Here is a 14,320-nt window from a genome sequence, read left to right as displayed (position 1 = left end):
CTAATGGTAAGAGTTTTCTTTTTTCATTTTTTTGAGGTTTATAGATACTAATAAAATTTTAAAAGTTTGGAGGTATTTTCGAAACAAAAAAACGAACTGTTTGCATTAAAAAATAAAAGGATGAGACCTTTTTAAATATAAAAAAATATTTAAAAATATTTATCTTTTATAACAAAAAAATTTCAAAAGTCCAACAACTTTTAAAACTATTTACTATGAAGTATAAATATTTTTTAGATTTATCTATTTATAAAAATTTTCCTATATTTTTAAAGAATTACAAAAATAACATAATCTATGAATAGGAGACTCTATCCTTATCACTAATTAACTCTACTATTATTGATTGATTACATTATTTAAAAATATTTGCAACTGTCCATTTAAAATTAACCCAAATGGCTCCTTTTCAAATTAATCTTAAACCAAGAAATATGACTACCACTTACTAGTTTCGATAAATCAATATACTCTCACCACATATTATATATATTTACACGTCGGTGACAAAAAAAAAAAAAGGAAAAAAAAAATGTGGACTCCTGCCATTAGAATCGCGAAAATTTATAATAATTTAACCCAAAAGAATATAATGCTTTCTTTGTGCTCTTAGCATAGGATATCAGAGCAATAAGCAAGAATTGAATTAACCAATTTTGATGAAAATGGCTAATCAAATATTGGATAGAAGAATGAGAATAAGCTCATTTTTTTAATGTTAGTTTTGAAAACTTTACATGGTAAAAGACTAGAGAGGTTGCAATCAAGTTGTACAAAACTTGTCTCTTTTTCTCTTCTTTTCCATTTAGAAGCAATTGTGGAGGTGTAACACTATGACCACAATTTGGTCACAAATGCAAGAAATACCTCTTCACAACATTTTTTGTTTTTTTTTTTTGCCCTTTCCAACAATCCACTTCTTGCATTGCTTTCCACCACCATTACAAGTTAACTAATGAAATGGGGGCATTGCATTACCCATTTTCTCCTCGTGGCCTTCCCTCTCTCCTAAATCCCATCTTGAATCAACTCAACTCTCTCAGCTTCCACATTTCTAAAAAAACAGGTTTGTTCTGTTTTCACATTTTGCCCCCTCTTCTGCTGGGGCATTACCAGAATATACATACAAATTACACTGTCCATGAATCATAAATTAGCAAACTGTTCGCCCGTAACATATTGATGCGATATAGAGATTCTTCGACCACTTCTCCTGCAAAACAACATATGTTGCAGAAACCAGTCATCAGTACTAACTCGTAAACTTTTGCTAAGGAAACAAGGGATTTAGCACTTACCACAAATTTTCTTTAAATAAATCAGGTTTTAATGAGATAATCGATTCCATGTTTAGATTATATCGATGTTATGCATGAGTTTCATTTCCGAGGATTTTCCATTTCCATATGATCAATAAAAATTTAATGCAAGGAACTCAAGATTCAAGAACGTTAAAGGTTAGGAAGTCCATTTCATAGTTGAACAATACTTGGGTGCATCCCACCTTTTTTTCATACCAAAAAAAAACAATAATAATCAAAATATTTCAAAAAAGAAGAAATTCCCATGTAAAAAAATATGATTAGACAATATAGTGGCATGCATAAAGATAGGTATAGTTGAGATGCACCCAAGTACTTTTCTTGGACTATAAAATATCTAGGTGTTGGATAAATTTCATTACGAAGGTGTGTTTGTACCTTCACATGTGTGCTAGGAAATGCAGACGTTCGTAGAGTCTCCTGAGTTTCGTCCATCAATTTTCGTTTCGGTATGCTTAATATGAAGGCAGCCTGATCTGCAGTTGCTGCCATGCATGTTATCCTGTAACCACTTTCCCACCTGCGATGGATACCTTCACTTGGGTACAAAAAATCAAGCTCCACAACCTTGAATGATTGATTGATTCCATACAGGACAAGAAGAACCCGATAAAGAATTTTCAGAAGACATAGCAGATGACTGAATACAAAAGAAATTTGAATAAACCAACAATTCACAAATCAGTAGGAAGTCATACCTGATCAGAAAAGCCAGCATTCCTAGACATAACCACGCCCCAACGACTTCCGGCTGTGGTCATGGAAGTGACATGGAATCCTTCTTTCCATTTCTTATTTATCCACTTGAAAGGGAAAGATTCACTAACTTTATAGGATTGCTGAGTATAAGGTGTTCCTACAAGATTATGCCAAAACACAATAAGAACACAAGATCATAAATGCCTGTTATCGAATCATAAATAAACTATCAAGAACCAAGCAATAACATAACTTTTACAGTTCAGATCATGAGTAATCTGCTGATAGCTATATATGTTTTATTAAAAAAAAGAAGATTAGCACTTTGAAGACCAACACAAGATATCTGTGGAATGAGAACTGTAAAATAATTTTTAGAAGCCGGCTCGATGAAAGGAAAGCAAGGAGTGCTCAAGTATTCTCTCCAGAATTGATAACTCCCAGCATGCGCAGCATGGGGATGATAAGAATGTCGTTGCTAGATAAAGGCGGTAAGAATTTTTCACTTGAATCTCTTCACAATAAACTTACAACAAGAGAATCAGTTGAAACACCCAGTTAAAAAGACTATCATGAAAAATGTACAGAATTCTTGTGGACAAAACCACCAAAGTATGATTAGTAAGTGTTACTAAAAAAATGGCATGTGTAAACTAATTGGCATGAAGAGAAGAAATACAAAAATCACACCATTCCATATATCACTATATCTGAATTAAAATGCTAAAGCTCGAGTACCAAGTCACAGACCTTTTGACATAACAACCAGGGAACTACCATTAACGGCTCCAGCAATTGAACTAATATAAAAATTCTTTTCCCATTGCTCCATAATCCAATCCTGGCAAGAATCCAATTTAACTTGATGATTTAACACAAGAAAATTATATGGAAACACTATAGTTATCAGAAAATAAAGCTATGTGACGTAATGTAACCTTGTGAAGGAACACGGATGACAACTCGTAAACCTGGGAAGAGAACCCTGTTCCAGCATCCATAATTAGGGCCCAGAGATTGGCTGCAGAGGCCACGCAGCTTATAAGCAATCCATCTTCGTTACCCTTCTCTATATGTTGGCGCAACCTAGAGTCTGCAACATTGTAGTGGTACCTACACGTCCAGTAACTTCCTATGTAAGTATAATGAATAAACACATTGTATCCTTTCTTCATTGTTCTCTTGCAGAACAAAAACAGACTAATGAAGATTCAGTATTATTTGGAACACTCGAACAATGGAAGTAGGTTGTCATTATGAATTGTATAATATTTATTCATGAGGAAAGAATAATAAATGTGAATTTTAGTTTATTAATAAATAATTCATTTATATTCAAGCACTTTTGAGTTAGTGCATTCTTCTTCTCACATTACTAATATATGGTGTTATATCATTTTCCTTTCAATCAGAGGCAAAGATTAAGGCATAGGGTCCAAAAAAGAATAGTCTTCTTTTGCATTTGAAATGTTTAAAAACAAAAGAAACAAGTTCTTTTTATCATAATAACAATAAGGTCTTCATTCTCCTTTTTTGTCAGTGCCAATTGAGCCTGATTATGAAATTTCCTTGGATGATCATGAATGAAGAATGAATTGTGCTTTACTACTTCATTCTTTCAAATGTAACTTCATTCCTAGATATGAACCCAAAAACAAAAAATTTAACTTCAATTATTTCATATCTCATTATCAAGAGAATATTTTTTATGATTTTTCTACATGATCCCTATCTTTCTAGTTTTAACATATATGATAGCTGCTACGTGCTGACTGGCTCAATGAACAGCTTGGGTGTTTAAAAGTCAAACCACTACACCACTATGATAAATTCATTAAAACGCAGTAGATACGAAAGAGAATGACTATTAAGCAATAAAACATCAGCAAGACCATGGAACATTGAAAATAATCGGCAAATAAGGACATCAAACGCACCTTTGCTTCATGGGCCTACGTGCATTATAAACCGAAATCCATTGTGTAGCAGGACTACCTAACCTCACTTTCTTCTTTGGTTGCTCATCTTCTTCCAAATTTATAAGCAGCCTACCTCGCTTTTGCCCAACCTAGTTATAGCAAGAAAACCATATAAAATGAGTAAGTCACTTTACTACAAATTAAATTTCAACTTAAGTAGTGGAAACCGAAACATTATATGTTCAGATGGAAAGAAGACAGAAAAAGAAACTTCAGGTGGGAAGAAAATAGAAGAAGATAGGTCACCTTTAATGCTCCGTCAATTCGAATTGGCCTCAATGGTATACATGGTTCAATCAGGCCTTCAAAAAAGGATATTAGTTTTGAATAATTTGGCTCCTCATCAAATTTCATATTTATTACAGCTTCAAGAAACTGCTTGAATGGTGCTGGGCAAAAGCAGCACATCAACTCTGGAGAGGTGGCCATTTTTTTCTTACATACAAGAAAACTCTTGTTATCACCCTGCATTTGTTAGTCCATGGAGAGAGGAGGGGTTAGTTAGAGAGAGAGGAGGAGGGAGATGATACCAGGTTTACTAAAATTTCAAGAAAGACACCATTACTACATTTCAAGGTTTTCCCTTGGGTATTACTACATTTGAAGGTAGGATGAGGAAGAAACTTTTTGCATAACTACGTCTGTACTTTAACTTGGAAATTTCAAATTTGTCATTTCCTTATTTATTTGGTGGTTGCAGGCTAAATTGCATGTCCTTCGATATTTTATATATAAAAGCAAAACAAAATGAAATGAAATAGCTCATTTTTCCAAAATTTGTTAATCAAATGATTTTGTTCTTTAAATTTAAAAAAGATTCAAAAACGTGAAATGAATGTGTTATAATCCTAAACTCGTGCAATAAGAAAGCTGATTGACCTGATATCCTTGCCAAGGTAATCTTCCTTTTATAAGGAATATTAACGTGTAAGCCAATGATTCAAGATCATCTCTCCGACTTCCCGTTCTACCTAAATGTGCATGTACACTTGCATACCTTATTGTCCCCCTGGTGGAAAAAAAGGATATACATATTGAAACATAAAAAATACTTTAAGAAAATTTATATGAAAGTGAAAAGTTCCACAAACCTGAATATGTCAGGCCTTTGATCATATTCGACATGTTGACCACTAGCTACATCTTTCCATTTAGAAGCTGAACCAAATATGATCATAGAATAAGCAATCAAATAGATAAAGTCGATTATCAAGAGGTGAAGTTTTAGTCTAGACTTATACTGCGAAAATAGGCTGATGCTATGGTATTAATGAGATATTACCTAAACCAAGATCAATAAGATACAGTTTTTTCTCATCTGCTGTTCCCACTTGACCAAGTAAAAAGTTCTCTGGCTTCACATCTCCATGCACAAACCTTTATTTAAAAGAGAACAGATAGGAGTTCTGTAAGAGATAATTATGAGTTTAAACGAGAACGAGACTTTTGGAGCTTAATTGAGAATAAATTGTATTTGTGGCTTCCCTTTGGAGCTCTTTGCCTGGAGAGTTCTTAATCGCAAATATAACTTGCATTCATGTTTCTTAATTGAATATATTGTTCTTTTATGGAAAAAAAATGTTTGAGTAAACATATGGACAGTGTTCTAAAAGCCCTCTCGGGCACACGCCTAGGCTCAAGGCAGAGGTCTAGCGCCTCACCTTTAGGTGAGGCTCACAAAATAAGGGGTACTCCTTTTGTAAAGCCCTTGAGCCTTGGGGCTTTTTTACTATTTTAAAAAAATAGTAATAATCAAGGATCTTCCTTCTTTATTAACAAAAAGAATCAAGTTTACTAAGCCTAAATGCAAGATTTCTTGCGTTTGGGGTCTTTTTTTTTTTCATATTTTCACTTCAACTATGCTTCCTCTTTTTAATATAATACTTTTATATATAGTGTGCCTCACAAAAAAAAGCCCACGCCTTTTTGTGCACCTTGTGCCTAGACTCCAGAGGGCCATTGCACCTTAGTGCGCCTTGGACATTTAAAAACACTGCATATGAAATTAAGGGAACCCACCCCTTCAAGTGAAGCTTCTCAAGAATGGATATTGCCTCCACCGCAATGCAAGCTACCATATTTGGTGACATCCTGTTAAAGATGCCAAAAATAAGAAGGTTGAGCAATATGCCAAATCTGCATGCACATATAATAATATTGGAGACAGAAATGGAATTTATCTTACGATTGGCCAAGAGTGTTCCAGACATCCCATAGGCTCGGACCTAGCATGTCCATGACCTGGTATCCAGTCAAAAAAATGTCAAACATAAATAAATTTGAAAACTGAGCTGTTAAGGAGCAGTCTAGTTCAAGCATTACCAGAATGTAGAAATCACCCTGACGACCCTTGAAATGAACCCAAGGAATTCCATAGCATCCATTTAAGGCACTTAACAAGAAAAAACAAGAGGAAGCCGTAGCAGTTCAGGAACGTAAAACAACATTTGTTAGCTTAATAAACTTGGAAAAAGGTTATCCAATAACTCTTACCTATACACTTGCCATTCATATGGAGGACCATAACTGCAACCTTTACTGTTGTGGTGCTCAAACTTCAGAGCAACCTGTAAGTTCATTCTCATCAGGAAACATGATTTCACACAATCTATTCATCAAATAATAGCCATGAGGATTGGTGTAGTGAGTGATACCTCAATTGCATCAGGACCTGTCTGATCAGTTCCACCACTTACTCTTCTACCAACAAAAACTTGGCCAAAACCACCCTTGCCAAGTTTCTTTTCAACCTTATATACAGGAGAATTGCCCACTTGTACCTGCGGAGATCAAATGAAACACATCAATTGAATACTTGTACGGTCCAACCATATTGGGATTTTGTTTTAATTGAAGGGACCCGACAAAAATGCATTGTATGTCCAGAAATGTAACGAGAACCACAGTGACGGAAGCTCTGGACTTGGGAGATTTGTTTTAGAAAAAAGATGATTGAAAATACAAGAAAGAGGTCAAATTTGTTGATGTAACTGATGGTGAAGCCTCCTCGTCGATGTAACTGAATATTCTAAAAATGATATACAACAACAAATGTATAGGGTCATGAGAAGACAAGAGATACCCTGTCGGGAACAGGGGCTGTGCCTGCTTCCTCTTCAACTCCCATTACTTTATCTGCACTTCCACCCTCTATGGCCATATCTTTATTTGCAACAGCCTCAACTCGATTGAAAACAGGCTCTGCTGCGCCAATGGCACCAGCTTCAGGAAGAACCTCACAAGGTTCAGGATCTAAGTCTATCAATCTGATTCCACGTCCTCTCCGGGCAGCCGTTGTTCTTGCAGGAATCGCCACTGAGGGACCTTTCGCTACGGCTGGGGCATTACCACCTCTTCCTCTTCCACCAGCAACCCTTCTTCTGGTTCTATTAGGGGCAGGCACTGCCAAATTTTCTCCTTGATCAAGTGGTTGTGGACAAGGCTGAAGATCATCAAGCCGTCTTGATCTCCTGGCTCCACTTCGCAACTCAGGCATTGTCACCCCATACACATCACATCCTGCTTTATATGCCCGAAAAATTAGAAGATATCCAAAAATTTTCAAATCCAATAATTTTGGAAAACAATGATAGAGCTCAAACATTTAGCACACCAATGCCCTTATATTTTGAGACCAATGACATAAATTTCAAAACAAAAACATCTGATAAAACAAAAACAAAGAGAAAGAAACTTCCTTCTTTGACGATTACATGTATGTAACCATCAAGCAGAGAAACAAAAACCACATAGTAAAAAGAAAAAGACCAGAAAATTATGAGAAGATACATTCAAGAGTAAATACAGTTGAAAAGTTCTGTTCATTTAAATACCAATGAGTAGTAACAAAATGTACCTAAAAAAGATTGCTTGATTCCGTTGCAAAATTGACACAAAGGTCCTTACGCTTTCTTGAACCTTCATAAGTTGATAAATCATAAACAAAGTCTGATAAGAAAAACAACAACCCAAATCAGACTAAACATCCAAGCAAGAGTGAAAATTACAAAGAAAAAAAAGTCTCAACAAGCGATCATACATGAAAACAAAAAAAAAAAAAACCCAACACAAAAATAAAATAAAATCATCAGAAACAAACTAAACAAATAAAAACCGATCATCAACAGGCAAACACAAAAACCAAAAGCAGTAATGATCCGATTACGATGGAAGTAACAAAAATGGACAAAAGGGTCTTCAAAAAACCAAGAAAATCATATAAAAAACTTACAGATAGATCCGGTAACAGAGAGACTGATGATCGGAAATGAACAAAGTTGGATCTGATCGAAGATTTACCAAAAAAAAAAAAAAAAAAAAGGAAAAAAATAGACAAAAAAAAGGGATGATGGAGTCTTTGATGTTGGGTGAGTGAAAGGAAGGAGTCAGGCAGAAACACAAAACTTGCTTTTTGATTGTTCCCGTGTATTTTAGAGTTATGGGGTTGGAATCAAAGATAAGCTCTGGACATGGAAAACGCTGTAAGAAATTTATCTTGCTTGCCCTAAACTTTGGTATATATTTTTTTTAAAAAAAATATTATTATCAGGTGGAGATTGAGATTTTCAAGATTTTGTTTTTCTTCTTTTTTTTAATTTTTTTTTATTTTTATAATTTCTCCAAAAGGTAAAATTTAAGGAGGAAAAGGAAATTCTAGATTGTGAATGATGATGATGATGCTACATTCATGTTTTCCACTTCAAATATGTTTTCCTCTCTCTCTCTCTCTCTCCAATATTGTATTTTTTGCATTTTTTTTAAATCTAAATAAAGTTTTGGTCCTTGATCTTTTGTGTATTTTCACTTTGGTCCTTTCACTTTTTAGAAATTTGGATTTGGTCCTTTCACTTTTTGGAATTTTGGATTTGGTCCTTTAACTTTTATCCCCACTTTTTATTTTGGTTCCTTCTTAATTTCTCAATTTTAGTTCTCCTTTACTCCTCATTTAATGTCTCAATTTTACCCACTTTCTATTATTGTTCTTAAATATAACACCACATTTAATCTCTTTTTTTCCCCTATTTTGTTTGTATTTGTATTACAAAACTTTTATATCTCAATTGATCTACAATTTTCAAGTTCATTTCATCTTTCTACCTAAACTTTTTTAAAATTCATTTTACTTTCTCACTTTTTTTTTTTTTAGTTTAACCCAATACAAGTTTAAACTTCTAACCTTCAGGTTGGTACAATATTTCAATTTTCAACTAGTTGAGTTATCTTCAGATTTGTATGACTGTTTATTTATATTTTCAAAAGTTGATTGTTTTTAGTCACGATCGTTATTTTAATTTTCAAAAATACACGAAGTAACTTCAAGTAAATGTACTAATACATTGTCGTACTTTTTTTATTGTATTCCTATATGTGGGTGTTGATACTATGGCAATTGACGATAGGGCTAGATTGGGAAAAGAGTATTTGATGAAGTTGTTACAATGTGTCTGCCTTTTAATATTTGATCGGTGTAGATTAAAAATTTCCATGTCCTTAATAACCAATGATACATATTTGAGATAGGATACTTTTACCGTTTCTCTTTCTTACCTTCAAGAATTAAAAAAAAAAAAAAAAAAAAAAACCTTAGACCTCGAGATCGATAGTACAAGCACTGCCAATTGAGCTACGCTCTTGTTGGCAATAAATGTGAATTTTGAGTATTTGATGAAGTGGACATTAATGACAAAACAACTCATGACCAAAATGATGGTCTTTTAAGGCTCAAATGACCATTATAAGCATTTAGAAGATTCCTTTAAAAAATGTATTTCCAAGATTTAAAAACAAATACAAAATAAACATAGAAGTTATATGAATCAATATCAATATCGAACCTATTCTAAATAAAGGGAACAAGATATATCCCTTCGACTTTCTCAAAATTCACAATTGTATGTTTAAATTCAAGAATAAAAAAGATCATTATCGGTTTGAAAGTTTAAATTATAACGGATTTCAAATAATTTCTTAAATTAATGATTCCATACCGAAGTAAATGACTTTAACTTGAGTTGATAATAAAATGTTAATAAAAAAATTAAATATAATGTACCCAAAAAAAGTCAAATTTACTAATGTTCAAGAATGTGGAAATTGAAATTTAATCAAAGTTAGGACCATAGCTATTTTTTAAACGTTTAAATTATTATTTCATACATTAAACAACAACCATTATTAGCACTTAAAATTCTCAAATATCATTTTGTTTGAATGTATTTTATATTTTTCAAAAGAAAAAAAAACATAGATAATGTCATTCTTCAATACATCCATCTTCCTCTTTTTGGGTCAATTTATTCTTATTTTTTCCATTATTATTGGTGAGATTTTGTATTTTAATTAGGTAAAAATAGTAAAGTTTTCTTTTATAATTTTCCAAACTTACAATTGAATTTAAAAAAAAAAATGTTCAATTAAAATGTGAAAATAGACAGGTAGACTCATTATTCTATCATACTTTATCACAAGGGATTCATTAATTTTTTTGCATTGTTGAACAATGAATTTAAATAGTTACCTAACCTCTCTTTTAATAGAAAATAAATTGAAATTTAAAATCATATTTGATCAGGGATTTTACTTTTAACAAATTAATGTACTACTATTTTGCTTACTACTATGAGTATTAACAATCCAAAAATCGATAGATCGATCTCCTACCTCACGATTATTGAAATAAAAGAAAAAAAAAAGTGACAGTTGAAACGTGATATTATTGAGTTTAAACTGTTTTTTACTTGCTTCATATCAGGACAATGTTTGAGTATTTTTATGATTTTATTTTAAATGGATTATTTGTTTCATTTATTTGGAAGTAATTTTCTAATTAAATTTTGACTATATATATATATAAATATATTACTACATACCGGAGTTTAGGGGATCAAACAATATTTAAAATTAGTAAGTAGTGGTTTTTTTCTTTTGTAACAATATGTGGGATGGGAGAAACAAACGAAATCAATTGTACAAGTTTTATATGAATTTAACCATATTCATTTTAATTAATTAGTGTCGTAGTGTCTTTGTACTTTATTAAGTGATTTTAGACCATTTGATGTTATACAATAAGACACTATTGTACTATGAAACTGTCTTAAAAAAGATTATATTCTACAATGAAACTTGCAATTTCATAATAATTTCTCTCTATATATTATTATTTCATAATAAGATATTTTAGCTTTTGCAATGAGATGATGTTAAAAATGTTGAAATACTAATATAAATTTTAAAACCAGTCCTTCTAGTTAGTCCGTGATTAATTTCTTTTTAAATAATTAAAGTAATCTATATCGATATTTTTCCACGAAATATGAAACATATTCACATCAACTTTGGTTAATGTGCTTTTAGTTTCGGCACATTTTGATCTACTTTCAACTTTAGTTAAGTTTGGTTCTGGTAGTCGTAAAAGGCTTGATCTCTTAAAAATTAAATAAAAATGAACAGAAAATGACCAAAATGATCACTCTTTAAAAATACTAGTGTGACATTGCATGCATTGCACATCTTTTGTAAAATTTGAAGTATCACTTAGTTACAAAAAAGTTTTAAAGTACGATTTACGATTAAGATAAGTTAAACTAAACTGAGAATACCTTTAGACTAAATTTTAGTTTATAAATAACTAATTAATTAATTATCATAGTAAATTCATCATTAATAATTAAAATATATTATATTATCAAATTAAAATACAAATCTCAGCATTCAAATTCTTAATTTATATTTTGATTAGGGGTATATATGGATTGGATTGGATAGTTCGGGTTGTCAGGTATTTGAACATCCCTATTGATTAGCATCATTCAGTTATCTAGTTTCAATTCTCACTTAATTTCAAATATTAATTGAAATCAAAATAATATTTTCTTTCCAAATTTTAAAAAATTTTGATATTAGTTATTTAGAAATTTAGAAATATATATATATATATTATTTGGATAGTTTTGATTGTTGGGGTTGATGCCCTAAATCTCGTAGGGTCCTGTAGTTTGTAAACACATGTATGAACAAACGTTTGTGATGTAATAATATGAGATATTTTCTTCACTATTGTCTATGAAATATGATATATTTTATTTGCATTTACCACAAACCAATAAACTAAGATCCCTGGTTATCATTGTGATTTAAGCATGTATGTGAAGACATACAAGTGAATCATGCCTTGATAACCTAAATGGTATGTAGTATGGATAAAACAGGGAAACCTTATCCTGGTGACACTATGGATACGGTCCGTTTTATAGATGTTACAAGTGTTGTAAAGTGCTACAGATGGTCTGGTTCTGATCATTCGTGTGGAAACATGCGAGTGAGGGTGTCCTATATAAAGGAGTTTGTATAAGACCAGACCACGAAATGTTTTGTCTCGTTATATAATGTCGTTCATGACAGAGACTTTAATTTCACTAAGACGACCATAGGTAACATGACCTTAATCCTGAGTGAATTGGGAACTCCTGCCTATGAGGGCGGTCTTTTGATTTGCATTGGTGCGAGTAGCCAGATTGTCGACTCAAACCTACCACTTTGGGGATTTGTCTGATTAGGCAGCTGGGAACTCAGCTACACAAGATGGAATTCACTCCTTCCTCGAAGCAGGGGTAAGTAGATAGATTGTTCCCTTAAGAGTTGATTCCGGGGCCTAAACGATGTGGTGCCACACGCTTTCTTATGGCCCGAGAAGTGTTCACTCATAGTAGGACTATGATGTATTTTTCATTAGAGGAATCAGTGGTGCTTAAGGAGTTAGATGTAACTACAGGGGCAAATCGGTAAATTAGCCCAGCTGTACTTACAAGCGATCTGTGAAGGATTATCGTACTGTTGATTAATTATATCCAATTGACACAGAAATATACCTGTAGTGAGAAGAGTGTAGCTATCGGTCTTTAGTAGAGTGTCCGACGGTTAACGAATGGTGGATTTCATGATTAAAGAGTTTAGTCAATTACGTACCATTGAAGCTTTAAGCTACAGGTCCATAAGGCCCCCTTGGTAGCTCAATTGAATCAAGTTGATAATTAGTTTTTGGGTTAGTTTGAAGTGTTCAAATTAACAAGAGGGAATTTAATTATATATGATATAATTAAATTGGTTCAATTATATGTGATATAATTGATATGATGTATGAGATACACTAATTAGAATATTTTGATATAAATATGATTTATTTAAATAAAGGAGAAACGAATTATGGTTTAAATATTATATATGATGTGATATTAAAACTATAGGTTATAAATATAATATGATAAGTTAGTTATTATATTTATTTATAATTAAATAATTATATGATGATTGTGGTTGGTTATTTTCTCCATTAACCATGAAAGTGTGAGGTTATTTTCAGTTTTGAATAACTGAAGGATAAAACGAAAAGTGTTTTCATTTTGTTAAGAGATCGTTTCATTGATTGCACTATTAATCGTTTAGATCACAAGAGACTACACGATAGCCTTCAAGCAAGAGACTAAACGATCGTGTAGAGTGATACTTACTAAGCGATCGTGTAAACGATCCATCGTATAGAATGACACTTACTAAACGATCATGTAAACGATCCATCGTATAGAGTGACAATTACTAAACGATCCAGCGTGATTTACTAAACGATCATATACTAGCGAGATTTACTAAACGATCAAGCATTCACAGTCTATACGATAAACAATTCTTTCTCCCACTTGCTTAATCGTATAGTTCGATCATTGTCTTCCTCCATCCCTTTACCAAATTCATATAGAGCCCACACCTCATAGATTCTCATTCCGAGAATACCAAGGTTGCCGAGTGGTGGTGTCGAAGGGTGCTTGTACGAGGAGAAGAATGTTCGTGATTACTTGACAATTGGGTAGGCGATCTGAACGAGAGCAAGAGGTGGTTGTCCAATTCTTCACGAGAGCGAGAGATTTACAGAAGAAGTATTCTTCAAAGGTATGTCTCTCATTCCCTTTTGTATTTGATTACTAAAGCATATTAGAATTTGTTAAAGATGCATAACTGTTTTGTATATTTGTGAATGCGTTTAATTCTTTCACAATGGACTTGGAAAGTTCTTGTTTCCGCTCACTAGTTCTCTTGAATAAGAGTTTCTTAAATTAGTATCAGAGCTAGGTTCTGATATTCCAAATCCATTGTTATATTGAATTGCATTTACATTCTTAGTGGGTGTTAAACACGTCTACATTTTGTTTAAGTGTTAAATGTGTTTGTGGATGTGGATTAATGGAGTTTCTAGGATTCTTGCCTCTGGTTATTGAATTTTTTTACATTTCAATGTTAATTGTAAGGGCCCCTATCTTTTAGAGC

At 32.5% G+C, this 14,320-nt stretch overlaps 1 protein-coding gene across 6 annotated transcripts; it reads right to left on the bottom strand.

The window, feature by feature from the left end:
* Positions 1–654: 654 nt before the first annotated feature.
* LOC120073280 (casein kinase 1-like protein HD16) lies at positions 655–8,580 on the bottom strand. Of its 6 annotated transcripts, none has more exons than XM_039026021.1 (18): positions 8,232–8,580; positions 7,857–7,948; positions 7,083–7,522; positions 6,655–6,780; positions 6,494–6,567; positions 6,323–6,392; positions 6,186–6,241; positions 6,020–6,091; positions 5,283–5,377; positions 5,092–5,158; positions 4,880–5,009; positions 4,247–4,465; positions 3,959–4,089; positions 2,960–3,134; positions 2,772–2,862; positions 2,021–2,178; positions 1,701–1,889; positions 655–1,213 (listed from the first exon to the last, which is right to left on the bottom strand). In XM_039026021.1, the coding sequence occupies exons 3-18, from the start codon at positions 7,494–7,496 to the stop codon at positions 1,154–1,156; spliced, it is 2,127 nt and encodes a 708-aa protein (XP_038881949.1). In that variant the 5' UTR covers positions 7,497–7,522; positions 7,857–7,948; positions 8,232–8,580; the 3' UTR covers positions 655–1,153. The 6 variants fall into 6 exon arrangements, with proteins under 6 accessions (XP_038881949.1, XP_038881952.1, XP_038881948.1 ...); XM_039026024.1 differs by having other exon boundaries at positions 7,857–7,918; XM_039026020.1 differs by having other exon boundaries at positions 7,083–7,519; positions 8,232–8,579.
* Positions 8,581–14,320: the final 5,740 nt, after the last annotated feature.

This window comes from Benincasa hispida, chromosome 3, assembly GCF_009727055.1.
Source record: "Benincasa hispida cultivar B227 chromosome 3, ASM972705v1, whole genome shotgun sequence".
In the NCBI taxonomy this organism is placed as follows: Eukaryota; Viridiplantae; Streptophyta; class Magnoliopsida; order Cucurbitales; family Cucurbitaceae; genus Benincasa; species Benincasa hispida.
Note: the sequence above shows the minus strand (reverse complement) of the source record. Positions and strands in the feature narration are given on the sequence as shown.